Below are 25,309 nucleotides of genomic sequence, written 5' to 3'. Positions count from 1 at the left end.
TCGATGTGTTTGCATGTTTAGACCAATAAAAGACGTTCTATTTTGCTCCCGATTTCTGATGCTTGGTCTATCCATGACACTGAGGAATCGGGCATTCCAGATAAAGTGACCTCCACTGAAACAGTGATCAAAACTTGTTTGATCACCTGTCTCTTATGAAATGAAGAGGCTGTTAAAGCTACATACTGTAAAAATCTCTCTCTCTCTCTCTCTCTCTATCTCTCTCTCTCTGTGTCTGTCTGTTCCATTTGGTCATTCTTTGTGTGGGCATGCGAACCCTGGCCCAGTTGCATTAATCCTGCATGCAACTTGATATCTCTGTTGCAACACATTTTGTAAATGTTCTTCTGGTTCCATATTTTGGTTTGCCATAAGCCTTGAGAAATAGAAATGGATTTATGTGAAAATGTAATGGAAAGTTTTAGTCATGCATGCCAATAGGTTCAAATGCTTGTTTCACTATATTTAACTTTAAAAGTATATGTTGACCTATTTACAGGTTTCTGTCTGGAGTACAAGAACACTAATTTCCAACAAACCTAGTCTAATATAGAATCATTTCACACACTGCGGCTGGGAGGTGCGAGACAGGGGGCATAATAAAAGGGAAGCAAAAATAAAAACAAAGTATATTTTTCCCCAATCACATCTTGTGTGTGTTTCCTTCACAAAGGGAAGTGATACCCACTTAAGAGTATTTAAACTCTTCTTCTACTCCACATTCTCCACTCTCAGTGCTGATACACTGACTGAGACTTTCATCATGTACCTGATACAAGGCATCGTCCTGCTCCTGCTCAGCATCAGGGTTCAGAGTCGTTCCATTAGGGTGAGTTACACAAATATTAACAACATTAACTGCAGAATGTATAAAGAAAATGTAAAAATCCTATATGAAGTATATAAATATGTACTTAATAAAAATGTCAGCTCACAGAATATATTTATTAAACAGGTATTTGTTAATGGAACCTCTGAGGAGATCGGTAAGAGTCACACTTTTAATGAGTTTATCTGTAATGTTTTTAAATTTTACATCTTTTTTCTCATATTACTTTTTCCTAATATTTATAATTCCATTACAGATGATAACAATAAATGTCCATCTGACACTGTTTCTGCCATAATTGAAAGAGCCAACAAGAATGCTGGTAAGAGAGAGAGAGAGAGAGAGAATAAAACTAAAAGGTTTATAGAATAATAAAGTATAACATGTCCTGCGGTCAGATGAGTCCACGTTTCAACTCGATCACAATCAATCCAGACCAACCAGACTGTTATCAGTGAAAGTTTTAAAAGCAGCACCTGTAATGATATGAGGAGCATCAGTGACTTGCTTATATGTGAAATTAGCATTTATGCAGCATAAATGTACTGGAGAATTAAATACTGAGATTATAAAACTATGAATTGAAACTACGATTTTTGCCGTTCTCCATGGCATCTTCTCAAACTTAATCAGATTGGATGGAGATTGTTGGTGGACATTTCAGCAATGATTCAATAGAATTATTCTGTGTGCCTTCTGCTTTTGTGAGTGTTTGATTACATGTGAAAGAACTAATAGTTTTTTAATATATATATATATATATATATATATATATATATATATATATATATATATATGTATGTATATATATATTTATATATATATATAATGTTCATTAAGGATTGTCTGATTCCAAGTAGACAGTTAGTGCTATTCTGGATTCGATGTCACAGGTTTTTTTTACATACTGTATATGAAACATTAACAAATTGACACATGAATGAAACTGTAAAAAATAAGAATTCCACTGTCAAATATACAGTCATGTTGTTTATTTTCCTGAACAGGAAAGCCGAAGGGTGATTTCACTATTATACATGGTGATATAGCGGTGTACACTGGACTCCAGAATGCAGATCCATGTACCGCCTGTGAATGCAGGTGGCCCAGGAACAGTGATGGAAAAGTTTATGTGCCTTATGTCATTTCCAGTCAGTACCGTGAGTATAATTATTTACCTGCCTTTAAATGAATGTATCAGAACTCCATTAGATAAGTTTAAAAGCTTTTCTCTTTCTAACAGCACCCTCTGAAATAGATGTTATCCGGCGTGCAATGGACTCCTTCCAAAAGTCGACCTGTATCCGATTCATTTCTCGCACCAATGAAGTAGATTACATTAATATCATCTCAGACATAGGGTATGTCACCAATCCTGTTACTGATGACTATTTTGACAAACAGATGTTTTTACTCTCATCCAGTTCTTATGTAATGAAAGCAGTCATGAAAATTTATTTTTGCCGTACAGGTGCTACTCTTATGTTGGACGCATTGGAGGACAGCAGAATTTGTCTCTACACCATCTCGGCTGTGTTTACCACAAAACTGTCCAACATGAACTTCTTCACGCTCTGGGATTTCATCATGAGCAGAGCCGTAGTGACCGTGACGAACACGTCAAAATCCTTTTTGAAAATGTTAGAGATGGTGAGCAGAGCAGGAATTATATATCTTATTTCTTTGTTCATTTTTATTATTAAAATATTGATTTCTTTTGACATAAAGCTCTGACTGTTAATGTTGTATTTATGGCATCTGGGAACTCAAAACATTCTGTTTCTCAATGAACTGAGGTGTAAACTCACCTGATTTTGATTCATATAATCACAGGAGAAGAGGGTAATTTTGAAAAAGTAAACACCAACAATTTGAACACTCCATATGACTACAACTCTATCATGCACTATGGGAGGTAAAGTTTTATTCTCTTTATTCAGAAATTGTCCTTAATAAATTAATAAATTAATAATGTCCTTAATAAGTTATAATTGCAAACACACTTTATTGTTCCAGATGTGCTTTCTCCAAGAACGACAAGCCGACCATCATCCCCATACCAGACAATAATGTTCCGATTGGACTTGCCACACAGATGAGCCCTAATGATATTCTACGTGTTAACAGGCTCTACTGCACTTAAATGCAACACTCTGAACATCATCAGTGTTTCACATGATTTTATAAACCGCCTGCAGAACATAAAAAAAGTACAATAATTTCTCTCAAATTCAGGATTATTTTACTTTGAGTTTGTATTTTTGATGCTGTTTCATTTCTGCTTTTCTGGAATTTATTTTCCACGTGCAATCTTTAAAAACAATAAAAAGCATGCATATAAAATATCAGTGTCTGAATTCATATTCATGAGTTGGTGTTAATGCTGTAATTTCCACTAAATACAGTGAAAGGTATGTGGGCAGATAATAATAATAATAATTCGTTACATTTATATAGCGCTTTTCTGCAGCACTCAAAGCGCTTTACATATGAAAGGGGGGATTCTCCTCAACCACCACCAATGTGCAGCATCCACCTGGATGATGCGACGGCAGCCATATTGAGCCAGAACGCCCACCACACACCAGCATATTAGTGGAGAGGAGATAGAGTGATATAGCCAATTAATATGAGGGGATGATTAGTAGGCCTGCGGGCAAGTTTTGGCCAGTATGCCGGGGCACACCCCTACTCGTTTTCGAAAGACATCCTGGGATTTTTTAATGACCACAGAGAGTCAGGACCTCGGTTTAACGTCTCATCCGAAGGACAGTGAATAACTTACTGATACATGTTTCATCCTCAAACTGTTACAACAAGGTTAAACAAATTCCATTCAAAATCTGAATCGGGGTAAAAAGCCATGATACAGCACACCAGAAGCAGAAAGAGTTAAGGGCCTTTCTCAGGGGCCCCACACTGGCAACATTGCTTTTTTTTCTAGTTTCTGCTATTTCAGAATCAGGTTTATTGGCTGAGTGTGTTGACACACAGAAAGAATTTGCTTCCAGCTGTTTTTTGAAAAGTACAGACAGAAATAACAACACTATACATTTCCAAGGTTTATGACAGATCAGTAATGTACATACAGTGTGAAAGTTTTATTCCAACACTTTAAAACAGATTTTTAGAAAATTCAGCAAATTGTATTAGTTTATGAATAATGCCGTGTGACCCTGGAAGCCACGTCTCTCTGCGACATCTGTGCTCAGTGTAAGCAGAGACAATCTTCTCTGTAATCCTGAAACAGACCCTTAAAGTTACATTTATTACATTTTAATATGTTATGGTGAGAAAAACAGATTATTAGTTACATAATGATTAAAGACAATGTACAGACAAATAAGATGGGTGAATGATTTAATCAGGCCCTGAAAAACATGACATGCAAGTTCCTTTACAATAATGTCTGGTTTATAATAAGTAGCTCAAGTCTCTGTTCTCTACAGTATGGCAGGGACAGAATTATAACATGGACATTAATCATCACTTTCCTGCTGAGGCAGTTCCTGGGACTGTCTGGTTAATTTGGGAGGTTCAAATGTCAATACTCAATGAAAAGGTGTCAGCCTGCGGATTCCTCGCGTTCTCTGTCAGATCGTCTCGTCGGCTTCCTGATCCTTTTGAGACATTCCTGCCCATCGGTTTTCTTCTTGGATCCATTGGTTACGGTTTTGGATCTTCCAGTTTTCTCGGATTTCAGTTTGCCGCCGGTCGTGGTTTGTTTTTTGATTCTTTTTTTTTTTTCAAAACTATCTCTGGTTCCCTCTCTCTTGTTTTCATGTTTTTTCTTACATGGACTATCCAGCCTGTGGTCATAAGTTTTTGGACACTTTGTTTTCATGTTTTTTCTTATGTGGACTATTCAGCCTGTGGTCATATGTTTTCGAACACTTTGGGTTTTGCTTTTGTTCTGCTAGGACTTTGTGTTTTGTCTGAATTATTTTTTTGTGATTAAAGACTTTGAATATATACCTCGCTTGCATCCAGCATTTGGGTCCATCTAGCCGCATCCTGACAGTACGATCTGGCCAGACATGGACCCAGCAGACGACCTCCAGACTCAACTCTCCTCTCTGGTGCAGATCAACACCTCCCATCACTAATAGATACAGGTACTGGCAAATGCAATTCGTGAATTGGCCCTTCAGTGCAACTAAGCCCCTGTTGCTCAGGCCTTTGTTTTAGAAAACCTCACTCCTTATGCCCCTACGTCAGCAACCCCGGCGCCCGTCCCGCTACCGTCACCTCGGTGTGAGGTTCAGCTATCAACCCCTAAACGCTTTGCGGGACAACTGGGGGATTGCAGGCCATTCCGGGTGAACTGCGAAATAACTTTTCAGCTTCGGCCATCGTCTTTCCCGGATAAACCAAGGTGGCCTATGTAATCTCCCTACTTGCAAGTAAGACCAAACGGTGGGCCACGGCAGAGTGGGAACGTCAGTCCTCTGTCTGTGCCTCCTACTGTGCATTTTCCGAGGAGCTACGCAAGATCTTCGACTCGGCCACCCCAGGCAGGATGCTGCCTGGTTCTTGTTCCAGACCACTCAAGACAGGCGATCTGTAGCTGAATACGCCACAGACTTTCACACTGCCACAGCAGAGAGTAGGTTGGATTACACTGTTCTCTATGGCGCTTTCATCCCGGGACTTAACGCTGAGGTCAAGAATGAGCTCGTGGCCCAAGATCTTCCAGAGGGCCTGGACGCCCTCATTAGCCTAGCTACCCGAATGGACAGGCGAATGAGGGAGTTCTGCTCTAAGGGTGCCTTAGACCCTGGCAGCCTGGTCCATCTCCCGACCCACCTCGCTTCAATACTTCACCAACCCTGCCTCCGCAGCCCATAGAGATTGGCCCCTGCCACCTAGTGAGAAGACTCTGCCTGTATTTTGGCAAGGCAGGGCACATGGCCAGCAAAAGAAAGGGCTCGCCGTTAAATATGGTGCCAGCTCCGGGCCAAGGACTCCCAGCCCCTTCCAGACCGTTGCTCAAGGTTCTGATCAATGTCAAGGGCCACAGCCATCAATTAGCAGTGTTTGTTGACTCTGGGGCGGACGCAGAATTTTTGGATAAGGAACTTGCTCGCCAACTGGGCATTGAGTCCAAACCACTCCTTGCACCACTCCTGGTCCGTGCCTTCTACGGCCCTCTATCGGGTCACCCATCGCATCAAGCCCCTCCTTGTCTCCACCGCTGAACGACATCATGAATGGTTATCATTCCATATCATCCCATCACCGCGAGCACCTGCAATGTTTGGTTTCCTGTGGTTGCAGAGGCATAGCTCTTGCTTGGACTGGACCAGTGACCAAGTGTTGGAATGGGGAATCTCGTGCCAAGCCAGCTGTCTCACCTTAACCCCTCGGATCCCAACTCATTCGGGGATGGAATATCAGTTCTGTTTCTGCAGAGTATCATGATCTGGGCACCGTCTTTACTAAAGCCAGGGCCTTATCACTACCTCCCCACCGTCCGTATGATTGCTCTATTGACCTATTGCCAGGAACGACAACCCCCGCCCCCCCCCGGGTTGCCTTTACCACCTGACTGGTCTTTAAAGGGTCCCTCACATCTGGTATCATCCACCCTTGCTCCTCCCCAGCTGGGGCGGGATTCTTTTTTGTGGAAAAGAAGGACAAGAGCCTCCACCCTTGCATTGACTACCGAGGACTTAACTCAATTACCATTAAGAATCGGTACCCCTTGCCCTTGATGTTTTCGGCCTTCGAGCTCCTCCAGGGGGCCACCATCTTTACCAAGACAGCCTTTAACACCCCAGAAGGCCACTATGAGTGTTTAGTTATGCCGTTTGGCCTCACTAATGCCCCAGTAGTCTTCCAGGCCATGGTCAACAACATCCATCGGGACATGCTCAATTGTTTTGTGCTCGTCTACCAAGAGGACATTTTAATCTACTCCTGCTCTCTGGAAGAACACCACTGACATGTACAAGCTGTGCTCACCTGTCTACTTCAGAGCCAGTTGTATGTGAAGGCTGAGAAATGTGTGTTTCATGTGTCCAGCACATCCTTTCTGGGCTTCATCTTATCTGCGGGAAATGTGCAGATGAATCCTTCCCGGATCCTTGCCGTGGAAGAGTGGCCCAAAACTGAGAACCGCAAACAACTGCAGAGGTTCCTCAGCTTTGCGAACTACTATCGCAAGTTCATCTGCGGTTTTAGCACCATCGTTGCCCCCTACATCGGCTCACTTCCACTCATCAGCCATTCTCTTGGAATCCTGAGGTGAAACAGGCCTTTCTGGAACTCATGACCCGGTTCACATCTGCACCTTTCCTTACTCTGCCCAACTCTTCCCGGCAATTTATTGTTGAGGTGGATGCCTCTGACAAGGGCGTGGGGGCCATCCTGTCTCAGAGAGGAGCCACTGACAACCGCCTCCATCCATGTGCCTTTTTCTCACGCCGACTTAATCCCGCGAAACACAACTACTTTATCGGGGACAGTGAGCTACTGGCAGTCAAGCTGGCGCTTGATTCAAGGCGACATTGGTTGGATGGCCCCAAACACCCATTCATCAGTATCTATGAGCAGCCAAGCATCTCAACCCTCGGCAGGGCAGGTGGGGGCTATTTTTTATCAAAACGGATGCCCTCGGATGCCCTCTTTCCGGCTGGGTTCCTGCGACGAGGAGTGAGGGGAAGAACTGAGCCACATCCTTCCTCCGTCAGTTTCCATCCGAGCCCTTTGCTTGGACATTGAACGCAAGGTGCACAGGGCTACTTCAGGGCAGCCCACCCCGGATGGCTGTGTGGAGGAAAGACTCTATGTTCCGGACCAGCTCCATTCTCAGTGCTCCAATGTTGCCACAGCTTTTGACTTTTCTGCCACCCAGGTACCTCTCGCAACGTTGCCCTCTTGTAGCAACATATGTGGTGGCCCACTATTAAGGAAGATGTTCGTCCAGTTTGTGGCCTCCTGTCCTATTTGCACCCAGCAAAAAAGCCCTAGAAAATCCCCGGCGGGTCTCCTCCGTCCACTTCCCATTCCTCATTAACCATGGTCCCATATAGCCTTAGATTTTTTTTTACCGTTATACCCCCCTCAGCTGGCTCCATGTTCTCCCAAGTAATAAAGTCTTGGATCGGGGCCCACAGTTTACTGCCAATATTTGGATAGAATTCTAATGCCTCCTGGGTATCTCAGTCAGCTTGTCTTCTGGGTTTCACCCGCAGACCAACGGCAAGCAGAAAGGCTAAACCAAGACCTTGAGACGGCCCTTTGCCGGGATAAACACACATCATTCACCTTAACTGTTAAATTATGTAAAGCTGCTTTGAGACAATGTCTGTTGTAAAAAGCGCTATAGAAATAAAATTGAGTTGACTTGACTTGACTAGTATATTGTAAACTTATTGATCTAGAAAACAATGCAAAACACTAGTGTAACAAAAAAAACATTTATGAAATGTAAATTACCTGCATAATGAAAGCAGAAAAAAAATAAAACAGACAAATTCCCTTAACTCCCACACAAAACAGGCACATTTATGTTAAATGTGTAGTTGTGCTCTATTTGCAAAATAAAAGTATATTTTTAACTTTTGTCTGCTCCCCATGCATTACATGACAGAAAGTGAGAATGTAAAAAAACTTTGTACCAAGCAGGAGTCCCTTAGTGGAACCACAGGATTGGGAGCTACAGAGGGGTAGCATGATTAAAGCCCATATGATATATATATATATATATATATATATATATATATATATATATATATATATATATATATATACAGTGGAACCTGGTTATGTCGATGTCCTAGGGGGTCGCCAAAAAGCATCGAGGTAACTGATGATCGAGATAAACAAAAATCAAAATGGCGGCAATATATTAACGTGCTTGAAATTTCTTTATGTACATGATGTGCGTTAATAAATGAGAATGTGCATGCACGTGTTTTTGAAGGGTTTTTTTACACAACAGCGTTGCCGCGATTTGTTTGATGAAGGCATGCTATAAAAATACATACAGTACATGTTTATCTGTCAGGAATCCACCTGCCACACCCCCTTCGGCCCCCTTCAGCGTGTCAGGTGCTTTCTCGGCCGCTTTCTCTGAAGCTCCAGGCTTTAATCATGCACATATGGTGCTCGTTTATCATCATCACCAGCTCCTATTTAAACTTCCACACTCTCACTGTCCGTTATTGTTGGTATATGTTGGTTCACGGCGGTCGTTGTTATCGCACCTGCCACGCCTCCTTCAGAGGCTGTCATTGCCTCTGCGCTCCCAAGCTCGCAGCGCAAATCATGCACAGCTGAAGCGCGTTACTCACTCACTCCGGCTCCCATACTAACCGCCACTCACCCACTCGGGTCCGTTATTATATGTGTTCATGCGTGGTCGTGTGTATGCTGCACCCGCTACATACCGTCTCCTCCCGGACTCCTCGCTCACTCCACGGCTGCGTTTTCCTTCCCCAGCGCACTCGGACTTTCGACGCTTCCCGTCGCTTCCTCTGCGCCGCCTCGATAACGCACCGTTGATGTTATTATTGGACTGCCGTTTGCCGGATTATCCCGATCGGGTATTTTGTGTTGGCTCTGCCTTTGTTAAATAAAGTTTCTGTTTGCCGTTACTCCGGCTTCCGCCTCCACACCACGCCTAACACCAGTATACAATACAACACCTGTAGCAGCTGTAAGACTTGATTATTCCGACACTTTTGCGAGTTCTTCTGCGGCTGCACCGAGATAACCGACGTTAAATGGCAATTTTTTCCCCCTTGTGCTCGAGATATTAGGGTTCGGCGACATAAAAAAAGTCGACATAACCGATAAAAAATGCTTAGAAAAGCGACAAAAACGTCGACTTAATAGGGTTGTCGAGGTAACCGAGGGCGAGATAACCGGGTTCCACTATTATATACATATATACAGGAGTGCAGAATTATTAGGCAAATGAGTATTTTGACCACATCATCCTCGTTATGCATGTTGTCTTACTCCAAGCTGTATAGGCTGGAAAGCCTACTACCAATTAAGCATATTAGGTGATGTGCATCTCTGTAATGAGAAGGGGTGTGGTCTAATGACATCAACACCCTATATCAGGTGTGCATAATTATTAGGCAACTTCCTTTCCTTTGGCAAATGGGTCAAAAGAAGGACTTGACAGGCTCAGAAAAGTCAAAAATAGTGAGATATATTGCAGAGGGATGCAGCAGTCTTAAAATAGCCAAGCTTCTGAAGCGTGATCATCGAACAATCAAGCGTTTCATTCAAAATAGTCGACAGGGTCGCAAGAAGCGTGTGGAAAACCAAGGCGCAAAATAACTGCCCGTGAACTGAGAAAAGTCAAGCGTGCAGCTGCCAAGATGCCACTTGCCACCAGTTTGGCCATATTTCAGAGCTGCAACATCACTGAGTGCCCAAAAGCACAAGGTGTGCAATACTCAGAGACATGGCCAAGGTAAGAAAGGCAGAAAGTCGACCACCACTGAACAAGACACACAAGCTGAAACGTCAAGACTGGGCCAAGAAATATCTCAAGACTGATTTTTCTAAGGTTTTATGGACTGATGAAATGAGAGTGAGTCTTGATGGGCCAGATGGATGGGCCCGTGGCTGGATTGGTAAAGGGCAGAGAGCTCCAGTCCGACTCAGACGCCAGCAAGGTGGAGGTGGAGTACTGGTTTGGGCTGGTATCATCAAAGATGAGCTTGTGGGGCCTTTTCGGGTTGAGGATGGAGTCAAGCTGAACTCCCAGTCCTACTGCCAGTTTCTGGAAGACACCTTCTTCAAGCAGTGGTACAGGAAGAAGTCTGCATCCTTCAAGAAAACATGATTTTCATGCAGGACAATGCTCCATCACACACGCCCAAGTACTCCACAGCGTGGCTGGCAAGAAAGGGTATAAAAGAAGAAAATCTATATATATATATATATACAGTGGAACCTGGTTATGTCGATGTCCTAGGGGGTCGCCAAAAAGCATCGAGGTAACTGATGATCGAGATAAACAAAAATCAAAATGGCGGCAATATATTAACGTGCTTGAAATTTCTTTATGTACATGATGTGCGTTAATAAATGAGAATGTGCATGCACGTGTTTTTGAAGGGTTTTTTTACACAACAGCGTTGCCGCGATTTGTTTGATGAAGGCATGCTATAAAAATACATACAGTACATGTTTATCTGTCAGGAATCCACCTGCCACACCCCCTTCGGCCCCCTTCAGCGTGTCAGGTGCTTTCTCGGCCGCTTTCTCTGAAGCTCCAGGCTTTAATCGTGCACATATGGTGCTCGTTTATCATCATCACCAGCTCCTATTTAAACTTCCACACTCTCACTGTCCGTTATTGTTGGTATATGTTGGTTCACGGCGGTCGTTGTTATCGCGCACCTGCCACGCCTCCTTCAGAGGCTGTCATTGCCTCTGCGCGCTCCCAAGCTCGCAGCGCAAATCATGCACAGCTGAAGCGTTACTCACTCACTCCCGGCTCCCATACTAACCGCTCACTCACCCACTCTCGGGGTCCGTTATTATATGTGTTCATGCGTGGTCGTGTGTATGCTGCACCCGCTACATACCGTCTCCTCCCGGACTCCTCGCTCACTCCACGGCTGCGTTTTCCTTCCCCAGCGCACCTCGGACTTTCGACGCTTCCCCGTCGCTTCCTCTGCGCCGCGCTTCCTCGATAACGCACCGTTGATGTTATTATTGGACTGCCGTTTGCCGGATTATCCCGATCGGGTATTTTGTGTTGGCTCTGCCTTTGTTAAATAAAGTTTCTGTTTGCCGTTACTCCGGCTTCCGCCTCCACACCACGCCTAACACCAGTATACAATACAACACCTGTAGCAGCTGTAAGACTTGATTATTCCGACACTTTTGCGAGTTCTTCTGCGGCTGCACCGAGATAACCGACGTTAAATGGCAATTTTTTCCCCCTTGTGCTCGAGATATTAGGGTTCGCGACATAAAAAGTCGACATAACCGATAAAAATGCTTAGAAAAGCGACAAAAACGTCGACTTAATAGGGTTGTCGAGGTAACCGAGGGCGAGATAACCGGGTTCCACTATTATATATACATATATACAGGGAGTGCAGAATTATTAGGCAAATGAGTATTTTGACCACATCATCCTCGTTATGCATGTTGTCTTACTCAAGCTGTATAGGCTGGAAAGCCTACTACCAATTAAGCATATTAGGTGATGTGCATCTCTGTAATGAGAAGGGTGTGGTCTAATGACATCAACACCCCATATCAGGTGTGCATAATTATTAGGCAACTTCCTTTCCTTTGGCAAATGGGTCAAAAGAAGGACTTGACAGGCTCAGAAAAGTCAAAAATAGTGAGATATATTGCAGAGGGATGCAGCAGTCTTAAAATAGCCAAGCTTCTGAAGCGTGATCATCGAACAATCAAGCGTTTCATTCAAAATAGTCGACAGGGTCGCAAGAAGCGTGTGGAAAACCAAGGCGCAAAATAACTGCCCGTGAACTGAGAAAAGTCAAGCTGCAGCTGCCAAGATGCCACTTGCCACCAGTTTGGCCATATTTCAGAGCTGCAACATCACTGAGTGCCCAAAAGCACAAGGTGTGCAATACTCAGAGACATGGCCAAGGTAAGAAAGGCAGAAAGTCGACCACCACTGAACAAGACACACAAGCTGAAACGTCAAGACTGGGCCAAGAAATATCTCAAGACTGATTTTTCTAAGGTTTTATGGACTGATGAAATGAGAGTGAGTCTTGATGGGCCAGATGGATGGGCCCGTGGCTGGATTGGTAAAGGGCAGAGAGCTCCAGTCCGACTCAGACGCCAGCAAGGTGGAGGTGGAGTACTGGTTTGGGCTGGTATCATCAAAGATGAGCTTGTGGGGCCTTTTCGGGTTGAGGATGGAGTCAAGCTGAACTCCCAGTCCTACTGCCAGTTTCTGGAAGACACCTTCTTCAAGCAGTGGTACAGGAAGAAGTCTGCATCCTTCAAGAAAACATGATTTTCATGCAGGACAATGCTCCATCACACACGCCCAAGTACTCCACAGCGTGGCTGGCAAGAAAGGGTATAAAAGAAGAAAATCTAATGATATGGCCTCCTTGTTCACCTGATCTGAACCCCATTGAGAACCTGTGGTCCATCATCAAATGTGCGATTTACAAGGAGGGAAAACAGTACACCTCTCTGAACAGTGTAGTTCTTCTGCGGCTGCACCGAGATAACCGACGTTAAATGGCAATTTTTCCCTTGTGCTCGAGATATTAGGGTTCGCGACATAAAAAGTCGACATAACCGATAAAAATGCTTAGAAAAGCGACAAAACGTCGACTTAATAGGGTTGTCGAGGTAACCGAGGGCTAGATAACCGGGTTCCACTATTATATATACATATATATATATATATATATATATATATATATATATATATATATATATATATATATATATACAGTATAGTGCTTATTTTGGTATATTGTATTGTTTATGAGAAGCAAATTTATAAACACTTATTTCAGTGCCATTATTCCTGGTATAAATTCTCAGAGTATGTTTAGTAAATATATAAAGCATTGAAAATGTGTTCCACAATTGTTTTAAGAAACTCTTGTAGACATTGTGGAGATTAGTCATGTGTTAACGTTTGTCTGTAAGTGGTGGCGGCTTTACAGTTATTTACTGTAACATGGTGGTTTACTATTTCATCTGTAACACTGAGGTTGAGAAACCCTGCTGTAGAGATAACACCTTCTGAGAAAATCTATTATTCAAATTCAGTTACTGAATTCTGACCATGGTGAAAATATAAATCTATAATTACACATTAAACATCAAATTAAAATGGAACTTCAGCATAGAAAACTGTATCTGTATACACCTGATTCTAAAAAACTCTGCTCTCATTGTTCTTTGATTCCTGAGTGCAATGAATTAATTGTGTTGTTCTTCAAGAAATTGACTGAAGTTATAGACTAAAAGTGGTGTGATGACAAAGTTAATAAGATATAAATTATAAAAGCATGCAGAGAGTTACTTTCAGAAATGCATTTTTTATGGAATTATTTTTTAATATTGCTGCAAACTCTAAATGAAAATCCTGAATGAAAAGTGACAAAGAGGGAAAAAAGCTAAAGTAAAGCAAAGAAAAAAGATAAATATTACATAAAATACTGATTGTGTTGCCTTTTATATGACTTTGTCAGGTCTTTTGGTTTAAAATAGTTTAAATATTTAGACATTGTGTTTAGATGATAAGTATGGAGAAGCTACAGCACATGGCTTGATAGATGGTGCATTTAATTTTCTCTTTTTGCTGTTCCTGGGCTTGTATTTGCTGTAATTAATTGAAAGTTAATATTTTCAGATTAAGCACAGTTTCATGCAATATAACATTTACATTCATATTGAAAGTGTCATTGTTGATTTAAAAAATAATATAAATTAATTGTTTTGTGTATTGATATATGCGTTTCTGCTCGGTATTTTCAATTTTATCATATAAAGGGAAAAAATGGAACTTCAATTAAAACAAAGAAAAGATTAATAGAGTTCCTTCTCTTATGTGTTGCTCTGCACCTGATAGACAGTTACCTACATCATAAAGACATTATAGTAAAAATTAAAAAAAGAACAAGCACAAGACAAAACTGCACTCCATCAATCAAGTCAAGTCAATGAGTTTACGTTCAGGGAAACAGTATCGGTTAAAAGCAATCAAACAAACTACTCAGAGCAACAATCAGAAAGAGTTCTGTCACAAGACGTAATAATAGCAAGTCAGTTCATTACATTTATCAAAATCCTCAGAAAGATGCAGACCATCAGTTTTTATTTATGTCTGTACTTTGAGAGTCCCTAACAGCTGAAACCAAATTCCTTGTGTGTCAACACACTTGGCCAATAAACCTGAAAGAAAAGCCCATTTTAGAAGCAAGCCTATATCTTTTCTTACAACCCTTCTGTTTCAGTGCCAGTTTTCGGTTGTGTATGTTGTGTTATGTGCAGGTCCCATTCCCACCTGGAGTTTCCAGTCTGCTCTAGCCTGCATTTAATTGATGACCTCATAGCTGATAGCCTATTTAAGGAAGAGGAAGAGAAGCAATCAAAGAGGGTAGTTGTGGTGGTGTAGTAGTGGTGTATTTTGTTTGGTTTAGATATAGATGGTTCTTCTGGTTTTTGACTTTGGCATGTATTTTGACAACAAACACACCCCCCGCCGCCCCCCCACACCGGCGGACCAGGATTTTTCTTTGTGGAGAAGAAAAAGAAGACTGTTGCAGTGGTTCGTGAGTGGAGGGCAGAGCTGGAAATGACAGAGAGCACTGATTAGTCTCAGCAGCTACAGGTATAGTCGTATCTCTCGTTTTCTCCGGCTTCGCCCTCCACTCACGAACCGCTGCCGCAAAGACCTTTATCTCTGTATTGATTACTTTCACTACAGATGCTCATTAGAGGCTACAGCTCGGTTTCTGCTCCCTTCATAAACTTATGTCCACCCAGCGGAACTTCGGAAACGCAAGTCCCGATTCACGTATAAATGCCTTAGCAGCCCTTTCTGGAAATGTTGACACGTCGCACCTGCATGAGAAACAGTGAAAGTAAGTCCGATGTTTGGCAGATACCCTTTTGGAAGCGATGGCAGGGAGAGTGATAAAGTTACAGAAATCATAGTTCATCTGTTGCAAGAAAAGAATTAAGTCTGTGTTACTAAAATTACGGATCAGTGGTGACACTAAGTAATAATGCCAGGTGGGAAGAGTTTTGCCGTCTTTATAATGTTATCAGGAGATTATTTTTCGAATAACACTGCCACCTAGTGGACTTTGTCATTTTGTTTGGTTAATGAGTAGTGTCTTGCTGGAGCAAGACTTCTAAATCTTCTAATTTTCTCTTTTGCTCTTTCTGGGACACAATTTTTCTGTATGTGACAAAGTTTTTATTTTCATATTAAGTAAATTGTCATGCAATATAGCATGTAAATTATGTAATCGTTACTTTTCAGAAATGTGATTTACCTGCCAGTGGTTTGTTTTGTGTTTATTAATGTGTATGTATATTAATATACAGTACACAACCCAGCCATTAGGGCTGCGCAAGCCAGTGCACTCTCAGTGTCAGCACCAAGCCTGGATAAATGGGGATTGTTCTGTTACATGTGCCAAATCAAATATGCGGATCACAAACCTAAATTCCACACCACATTGGGTAAAGCTCAGGTTACCAGTTGATCTACTGTTGGAGAGGGTGAATGTCTTCAGAGACAGCAGGGAAAGGAGAAGTGTAGAGGTTTGGGTTTGTACTTTAAATGTTAGCCATATATATATGTGTGTGTGTGTGTGTGTGTGTGTGTGTGTGTGTGTGAGAGAGAGAGAGAGAGAGGATATGATGTGATGGAGAGAAGAGAGGTGGATTTAAACATTTATCATGGAAAAATGGTGTGGATGGAAAAAGATGATATAGTGGTCATCCTGAAGGAATAGTACAGTAGGAGTTTAGCTCACCACCAGGAATCAAAATATAAATTCAGACACTTTTGTATTTATTCTTTTTATTGTTTTTGAAAATTTAATGTGGAAAATGCATTTCAGAAACTCAGAAATGAGACGGCATCAACATCAAGCAAAGAGAGCACAGACTTGACAACAATTCTATTTTCTGTAAGAAGTTTGTGAAACAGAGTGCTGAGTTTAAGTGCAGTAGAGACTGTTAACACGTAGAATGTCATTGGAGCTCATCTCAGTAGCGAGTCCAATGGGAACATTATTGTCTGCTATGGGGATGATGGTCGGCTCGTTGTTCTTGGAGAAAGCAAACCTATACAAACAAAGTATGTTTGCTATTATGCATATTATTGTGCCTTTGAATGTAATTAAAAAAAATAAGAATACTTTACCTATGATAGTGCATGACAGAATTGTAGTCATATGGAGTGTTCAAATTGTTGGTGGCAATTCTATTAAAAGCAAACTTGTAATCTGTGAATATATGAATCACAATTACAATATTAACTGCATTTTACTTAAAAAAAAAAAAAAAAAAAAAAAAGATTCTCTCTGTATTTCCATTATAAGATTTCAACATGGTGGTGCCACAGTAAAAAAAAAAAAAAAAACGTGTGTTTTAAGATTTATAATCAAATTTCTAGATTGTATTTTATGAAGAATTTGCTCAAAAGATTATGAAGGATCACTAAATAAAGACGATAAGAAAATCCTATGAACATTTAATATAAATAAAACATTAAAGTAACAGATCCTCATGGGAGCTTTTAAAATCTTTGAGAGCTTTTTAACTGCACATGAACTAGTGCTTCTTCTGAACGGAAACACGGCGGTTTATTGGGAAACAGAACGTTTTGAGTTCCCAGATGTCATGAACACAACATTAACGGTCTCAGCTTTGTGCCAAAATAAACAAATTTTACTTTTATTGAATTTAAATGATCGCTGTTATTGCCAATGATGAAGATGAAGAAACTATTATTAAGTAATAAGAAGTGAAACTGCTCACCAGCCTCAATATTTTCAAAAAGGATTTTGACGTGTTCGTCACGGTCACTACGGCACTGCTCATGATCAAATCCCAGAGCATGAAGAAGTTCATGTTGGACAGTTTGGTGGTAAACACAGCCATTACGCTCTATAGACAAAGCCTGCTTTCCATTAATGCGTCCAACGTATGAGTAGCACCTGTACACAAAAATACATTCTCAAGACTGCTTTCATTACATGAGAACCAGGTGGGTTTGTCAAAATAGTCATCAATAACAGGATTAGTGACATACCCTTTGTCTGAGATGATATCAATGTAATTTTCTTCAGTGGTGCGAGGAATGAATCGGATGCAGGTCGACTTTTGGAAGGAGTTCAGTGCACGCTGGATAACATCTTTCAGAGGGTGCTGTCAGAAAGAGAAGCTTGTTAAAGGTAAATAATGAATCTCAGACATTAAAAACAGATACAAAATAAAATTATACTCACAGTACCGACGGGAAATGACATAAGGCACGTAAACATTTCCATCTTGGCTCCTGGGCCACTTGCACCCAGTAGAAGTACATGGATCTGCATTCTGGAGTCCAGTGAACACGGCTATATCACCTTCTATAATAGTGAAATCACCGTCTGGCTTTCCTGTTCAGTAAAACACAATTGTGGATTTCAGATTCTTAGTGTAAATAATAATAATTTGTTATTTAATTAAATGTGCGCGCTCTCTCTCTCTCTCTTACCAGCATTCTTGTTGGCTCTTTCAATTATGGCAGAAACTGAGTAATAATCGCTGTCAATGCTGTTATCTGAAATGGAATGAACAATATCAAATATATATCTATATCTATATATATATAGTAAAAGGTAATGTGTTAGGCGAGGCATGGAGGCGGAAGCCGGAGTAACGGCAAACATAAACTTTATTCAGCAAAAGGCAGAGCCAACACAAAATACCCGTGCAGTTCGGGATAATCCGGCCAACGGCAGTTCAAAGTTAACATCCACGGTGCGTTAAGGAGGAAGCGCGGCACGGGGGGAAGCGACGGGGAAGCGTCGGTAGTCCGAGGTGCGCTGGGGAAGCCAAACGCGGCTGTGGAGTGAGCGAGGAGTCCGGGCGAAAAAGGCATGTAGCGGGAGAAGCATAAACGCGAACACACACCAGCATGAACGTACAATAACGGACCGGGAGTGTGGGTGAGTGAGCGGTTTATATGGAGGCTGGGAATGAGGGGATAATGCGCTTCAGCTGTGCGTGATTTGCGCTGCACGCTTGGGAGCGCGCAAAGGCAAAGGCAGCCTCTGAAGGAGGCGTGGCAGATGGATTCCTGACACCATGCATATAAATGTTAAATTTCTAAATAGTACAGATAAATTAATTAATTTAAAGTGTGACTCTTACCGATCTCCTCAGAGGTTCCATTACCAAATGCCTGTTTAATAAATATTTTCTGTGAGCTGATATTTCTATTAAGTACATATTTATATACTTCATATAGGAATATTTTTTTTTACTCATATTTAATGTTGTTAACATGTCTGTAACTCACCCTAATGGAACGACTCTGAACACTGACGCTGAGCAGGAGCAGGACGATGCCTTGTATCAGGTACATGATGAAAGTGTCAGTGTATCAGCACTGAGAGTGGAGAATGTGCTGCAGAAGAACAGCTTAAATACTCTCATATCACTTCCCTTTCTAAGAAATCAGCTTCACTTTCTCGAAATCTTGTGCAAAAGTACAAAAAAGTGTCACTTTTTACATAAAACTTTTAAAGTTTCTCTGAAATGTAAAGAAAATGTAAAAAAAAAAAAAAAAAACCCAGGTTGATATAAATCATATTAAATAAGTTTATATATAAAACAGGTTTTCAGTCGATTCACAAATGTTACAGAGGATTCTTGGGTTTATCAGCTTTTACTTATAATTCATACTGGAGATTTAACTCCATATCCCAGTCATTTACAAGGTCAATTCAGAACTCTACCATGGAACCCAACTTTCAAAAATGCCCTGGCCCTGCTAAAAGCTGCCTTCCCCAGAGCCCCAATAATGAAGTACATAGACTGCACGATGCTTTGCATAGTGAAAGTGGACACACAACCCTGGCATTCATTTTTATGTAGTTCTACACCCATCTGATCACAAAGACCCCCAGTGAAGTATAATAACCTAACACCCCAGACCCCAATGTACCTACCACCTACTACCACAGACTTCCTTTCTTATTTACTTTAATCACAAAGCAACAGTCATCAATGTCTGGTACCACTACCTACTCTCACAAATGTAGCAACTGTTAAGCATCTTTTTAATTTCTTATTACACAAAGTAATGAAGTACAGAGCAGTAGGAACGACAGACTGGTTCAAGGTGGAGGTGGAACTGCATCAAGTATCGGCTCTGAGGCCTTTCCTGTTTGCAGTGGTGATGGACAGGTTGACGGACGAGGTCAGACAGGAGTCTCCGTGGACTATGATGTTTGTTGATGATATTGTGATTTGTGGTAAGAGTAGGGAGCAGGTGGAGAAGAGCCTGGAGAGGTGGAGGTACGTGCTGGAGAGAAGAGGAATGAAAGTCAGTAGAAGTAAGACAGAGTACATGTGTATGAATGAGAGGGAGGGCAGTGGAGGGGTGCGGTTGCAGGGAGAAGAGGTGGAGAAGGTGGAGGAGTTCAGGTACCTGGGGTTCAGGTCTGGTGAGACCAACGATGTTGTATGCTTTAGAGACAGTGGCATTAAGTGAAAGACAGGAGGTGGAGCTGAAGGTAGCGGAATGTATTGAAGTACATAAGGTGCAAATAAGCAATAATCAGGTAAATTTTGTGAGGGTAGATGGTGAGTTCAATGCTGCCACTTTTCAAAATTTTTAAAGTAAAATGCTTGTGGTGTCACCAATAAAATGCAATTAATGAAATGTAATTTATTTAAAATCACTTCCTTTATCCAGTGTTTGCCCCTCATAACTACAGGCCATGAAGAAGGCTGTGAACAAAAGCTGTCTGAGGAAAATCTCATATATGCTACTGTTTATTCGTTTCATTTGACAATGCAGACCAGCATCAGCAAAATAGCAAAATAGCAAAATATCTATAAGCCTGAAACACTATTTGATTGTAAGGCAAAAATATTAAAATGTTTATTTTAGTGCTATTATTACTGTTACTGACATTTTGCAATATTAGTTGAGTTAATCAGTTCCTGTTGGCAAGTTATTTACTGGAACTTGGTGGTTTACTTTCTTTGCAAAATTCCATTTGTAATACTGGTTTTGAGAAACAGTTTTTAATGAAATCTGCTATTAAAATTCTGCAATTTAATTTTGAGAAAGGAGAAAAATGTAAACTAGATTCATACATTATACACTAAAATGAAATGTGAAAGGCCTACAGCGTCGCCAGAGCCAGTCTGAGGAGGGGAATCTGCACAGCCAAACATGCACACAAACAGTGGATTAAGGAGCACTTCAACTCTGCTGAACCCTGATGCACATGGCAAGGGAATGGCAAGGGACTCAGGCTATCACTGACTTCAAACCACCCAGCGAGGGCCACCTCCAATCATCTCTGCCTCGGATTTTGAAGAGGGGAACATATACCCCATGCTTAAGACAGAGCTATTAACAGGTGGGCAGCCACTCTCCAACTCTGAAGTGTGTGCTACCATGGTCAGGGTGAATGCATGGAAAGCAGCTGGCCCTGACAGCCACTGGACAAGGGCGTCTGCTAAATGCCGAACATATACAGTAAGAAAAATAAGTATTTGAACACCCTGCTATTTTGCAAGTTCTCCCACTTAGAAATTGGCAATTTCCCCGTAGCCCTTTCCAGCCTTGTGGAGGTGTACAATTTTGTCTCTAGTGTCTTTGGACAGCTCTTTGGTCTTGGCCATGTTAGTAGTTGGATTGTTACTGATTGTATGGGGTGGACAGGTGTCTTTATGCAGCTAATGACCTCAAACAGGTGCATCTAATTTAGGATAATAAATGTAGTGGAGGTGGAGATTTTAAAGGCAGACTAACAGGTCTTTGAGGGTCAGAATTCTAGCTGATAGACAGGTGTTCAAATACTTATTTGCAGCTGTATCATACAAATAAATAGTTTAAAAATCATACATTGTGATTTCTGGATTTTTTTTAGATTATGTCTCTCACAGTGGACATGCACCTACGATGACAATTTCAGACCCTCCATGATTTCTAAGTGGGAGAACTTGCAAAATAGCAGGGTGTTCAAATACTTATTTTCCTCACTGTGAATATAAATCCCTGTCTGTGCACTCAGAGCATGCGCAGACCAGCTGGCTGAGGTCTTCATGAACATCTTCAATCTGTCCTTGACCCAGGCAACTGTCTCCACCTGCTTCAAGTCTCGAAGCACTAGACGAAGCATCCACTGCTGCAAAAGACTGGTCCTCACCCACCTTATAGCTTGTCTGCCACCCACTCTGGACCCATTCCAATTTGCCTGTTGCCCAAATAGTTCAAAAGAGGATGCCATATCCACTGTGCTTAATTCTGCGCTGACTCACCTGCACAACCCTACCAAATTTGACTATGGACTTCCTTCTGAACAGACCACAGTCTGTTCAACTGAACACCATCACCTCCTCCAGTTGCACCCTCAGCAATGGGGTTCCTCAGGGATGTGTATTGTCTCCTCTCTTATATTTCCTATTTACCAATGACTGCGTACCTACCTATGCCTCAAACAGCATCGTTATGTTCGCAGCACCACGGTGGTAGGCCTGATCAAAGGTAACGATCAGATGGCTTACAGAGAGGAGATCAAGAACCTAGTAGCATGGTGTGAGGACAATAACCTGGAACTCAACACCAAGAAGATGAACAAGGTCATTGTGGATTTTAGATGTGCCGGCAACCATGCTCCGATTCAGATACGATACAGGTGCCTCAGAGCCGCACAAACAGAAGAATAGCTTTTTTCCTGTAACTGTTACTGCATTGAACAGCTGATCATCATACAATGTAAACAAATACAATGTAAACAGATACACTACTGCACTGTCACTTTGTTTTTTGTTGCTTTGTCCACTATGCATTTTTGCACTACTGTGTATTCCACCCATATTTATTCTGTATATACTGTATCATACACACATACTATATCATATGTTATTCGAGCATGTTATCTTCTGATATGTCTATCCTCTGAACAGTTATACTGTATACTACTATATATACCATATTACCTACTGCACCTTCTGTGCGTTATTCCCCTGTACATATGGAACTCATACCCTTATTTATCATACTTTTATTTACTGTAAATAGGCCACCTTTAGACTTTTTAGACACTTCTTAACTTCAATTCATTGGCTCTGTACATGTACTTGCACAATGACAATAAAGTTAAATCTAATCTATTCCAATCTAATCTAAAAATGTAACTTCAGCATAGAAAGCACCTGTATGCACCTGAACTAAAAGCCTCTGCTCTCATTGTTCCTTGTGCATTTAATTAATTAGCTCTGTTCTTCTCTTCTGTTTATACAAACTTTAAGACACTTGGCTGACAAAAATAATGCAATCAGAGAAGTAACGAGCATCACACTATTGCCACAGATACTTTCTCTTTGACTTCCTTTATAATATCTGACACAATATGCATGGTATTACGAGTGCCTTGAAATGGTGATAAAAGCTTTCACAGAGTAGAACAGAGATCAGCATTTGCTTGATTCTTCTCAGTCTTTGGGACAATTTGAGTTTCTAACAACAAAATTCCTCCTTTACCCATTTTAGTGTGAGGGTCTGATATAAGATCACTGAGGTCTCCTTGATTAAGGCTTTCTCAAGTGTTCCTTTTGAAACATCCTGAACCATAGTTTTTAGTGTTCAAGTAACGATTATTAATGGCTTATTTATGGACGACTCCACCTGGCGAGTGTGTGTAAGGGTGTGGAGAAACACAGGACAGGCACAACATTAACAGGTACAATTATCTGTGCTGTTTTTATATCATGCTTTTTAGTGCACTTCTTAAACTCATCTCTGGAAAATGTAAATCAACATAAACAGACAAACAGCTTCCAGATTCTGAGGTTCACAGGTTGTGTGTCTGTGGTGTGTGTGATCTGCTCTCAGCCACACAATGGTTACACTTCAGTTCAATTCAGTATAATTTGAAGAGATCAAATGTTTATAAAAATTAGATTGTATATGTTTAATCATTTAGGTAAAAAAAACTCCCTGAGATGGTATGAAGAAACCTCAAGAGGAACCAGACTAAAAGGGAGCTCATGCTCATCTGGGTGGCACTGAATGTTCATTCATTCTAGTTTTCTGAGGCAGATGGAAATGCAGGAGCTTTATTATAAAAGAACCAGTTGCGATGGCAAACACTAAGAGACTGGAACAATTACAAAAATAAAAACCCTGCATGCTGGATCAGGACTTTGGACCTCTCCTGCTGCTGTCTAATAAAGCTATGGCAGCAACATCTTGAGCCATCACGAGTCACTTCTGCATACGGATATGATCAAACTCTGCCATACTGCTGAAACGATTCTTTGAGAAACTTGGGTTATTTGAATATAAAAATACATTGAGGCAAATTATTTTCACTTTGTTTGGTCCATTTAACTACACATGGAGCACTGTTTCCCCACGGACTGTGTTTATTACTGACACTAAACTCTAAAGTGCTCTGGACAGGAAAATCAGGGATCTTCCCATCACTTATAGTCAGAGACGGTGTGACTGATGCCATCTGGTGGTCTGGAGGGAAAATCACACAGAGTTCACACAGAGTACATGAAGTGAAATGCTTTCTATGACTGCAAAGCATGTAAATAGAAATAGAATATAAAATAAAATAAATTAAAATTTTATATAAATTATAAAAAGTACATCAAAGATAGTAATAATACAGATGTGGACAGTTGGTAAATGGCCTGAGGACTGGATAAGATCTGTGTTTATTCCTATTCCAAAAAAGGGAGATGCTACCAACTGCGGAAACTCATATTATTGTGCTCATACCACATTCCAGCAAAATACTACTGAAGATCCTTCCAAGATGGTTGCAGCCTTGACTGCCGGAAAGAACTGCCAGAAGAAGAAGCAGGATATAATAAGATCGAGCAGAAGGCTGATAATAATTATAATAACATACCAAAATTAAACCGCACTGTGACTTATATATATATATATATATATATATATATATATATATATATATATATATATATATATATATATATACAAGAATTAGACAATAGGGATGAGTTCGTATATTATATAGAAATTAACAGTTCAGATATGTAGGGTCGCAGTGTAACTGTCACTAAAGCATTCATGTGCTGATATTAAAATGCTGTCAGTCCAGTGTTACAGTGAAAGTTGTGTAGTTGTGTAAAAGATGAAAAGGTTAATGCAGTGAGAGAAAGTCCAGGTATTAGGTTTATTTCTAGTTTAAACTCAGAATAATCTGCAGGAAGAAGCTCCTCCTCATTCTCTCTGTGTTTGTGTTCAGGGAGTGGAAGCTGATTAGGCTGATTATTACCAAACAGTGCGTGTACGTTCTGCGCTTGCGTGAGAGAACATTACTGTCCCAAACCAGCAGGTGGCAGCATTCTGTATTCGGTATCCAAACAGGGAAAAAGCTAGAACTGTGAAAAACAATACAGATTCAGCAGAACCCAATATACAGAGTACAGTGTATAACAGATCAGTAATGTACATATAGTGTAAGTATTTACACTTTATGTACATTACTGATACTGCAGTATTTTACATCAAATAAGATAAAGAGGCTACTTTAGGGCTTTTATAAAATATACAGCAGTAATAGTGTGTGTAACATATGGGGATGTAGTGATGAGTGACACTTTATAATGCATTATTATAGTTATGAAGCAGGGCATATCATTAGGGTCAGATGTTAATGCCTGATTACCTGAGGAAAGAAACCGCACAGGGGGCACAGGGACCAAAACCTGGCAACTGGTGCACTGATTAGAAGAGGCTTGTGTTGTTCCATAAATGTATAATTTAAG

General features: G+C 41.0%; 1 protein-coding gene and 1 pseudogene across 1 annotated transcript; one reads left to right on the top strand and one right to left on the bottom strand.

Annotated features, from left to right (window-relative positions):
* The first annotated feature begins 655 nt into the window (after positions 1-655).
* Positions 656-3,159, top strand: LOC124379850 (low choriolytic enzyme-like). The gene is made up of 8 exons (XM_046840433.1): positions 656-829; positions 956-986; positions 1,086-1,151; positions 1,837-1,989; positions 2,073-2,190; positions 2,301-2,479; positions 2,663-2,744; positions 2,846-3,159. The coding sequence occupies exons 1-8, from the start codon at positions 764-766 to the stop codon at positions 2,970-2,972; spliced, it is 822 nt and encodes a 273-aa protein (XP_046696389.1). The 5' UTR covers positions 656-763; the 3' UTR covers positions 2,973-3,159.
* A 13,173-nt stretch (positions 3,160-16,332) lies between these two features.
* On the bottom strand, positions 16,333-18,929 carry LOC124379845 (annotated as a pseudogene).
* Positions 18,930-25,309: the final 6,380 nt, after the last annotated feature.

This window comes from Silurus meridionalis, chromosome 26 (genome assembly GCF_014805685.1).
Source record: "Silurus meridionalis isolate SWU-2019-XX chromosome 26, ASM1480568v1, whole genome shotgun sequence".
Taxonomy (NCBI): domain Eukaryota; kingdom Metazoa; phylum Chordata; class Actinopteri; order Siluriformes; family Siluridae; genus Silurus; species Silurus meridionalis.
This window is presented reverse-complemented; position numbering and strand designations above follow the sequence as displayed.

What these genes read in the sequence shown, in the direction of transcription:
- LOC124379850 (XM_046840433.1), top strand. Translation starts at nt 764, where the DNA reads ATGTACCTGATACAAGGCATCGTCCTGCTCCTGCTCAGCATCAGGGTT. An exon ending in TTCAGAGTCGTTCCATTAGG is followed by an intron (nt 830 to 955) that starts GTGAGTTACACA and finishes TTTATTAAACAG; the next exon opens with GTATTTGTTAATGGAACCTC. An exon ending in TCTATCATGCACTATGGGAG is followed by an intron (nt 2,745 to 2,845) that starts GTAAAGTTTTAT and finishes TTATTGTTCCAG; the next exon opens with ATGTGCTTTCTCCAAGAACG.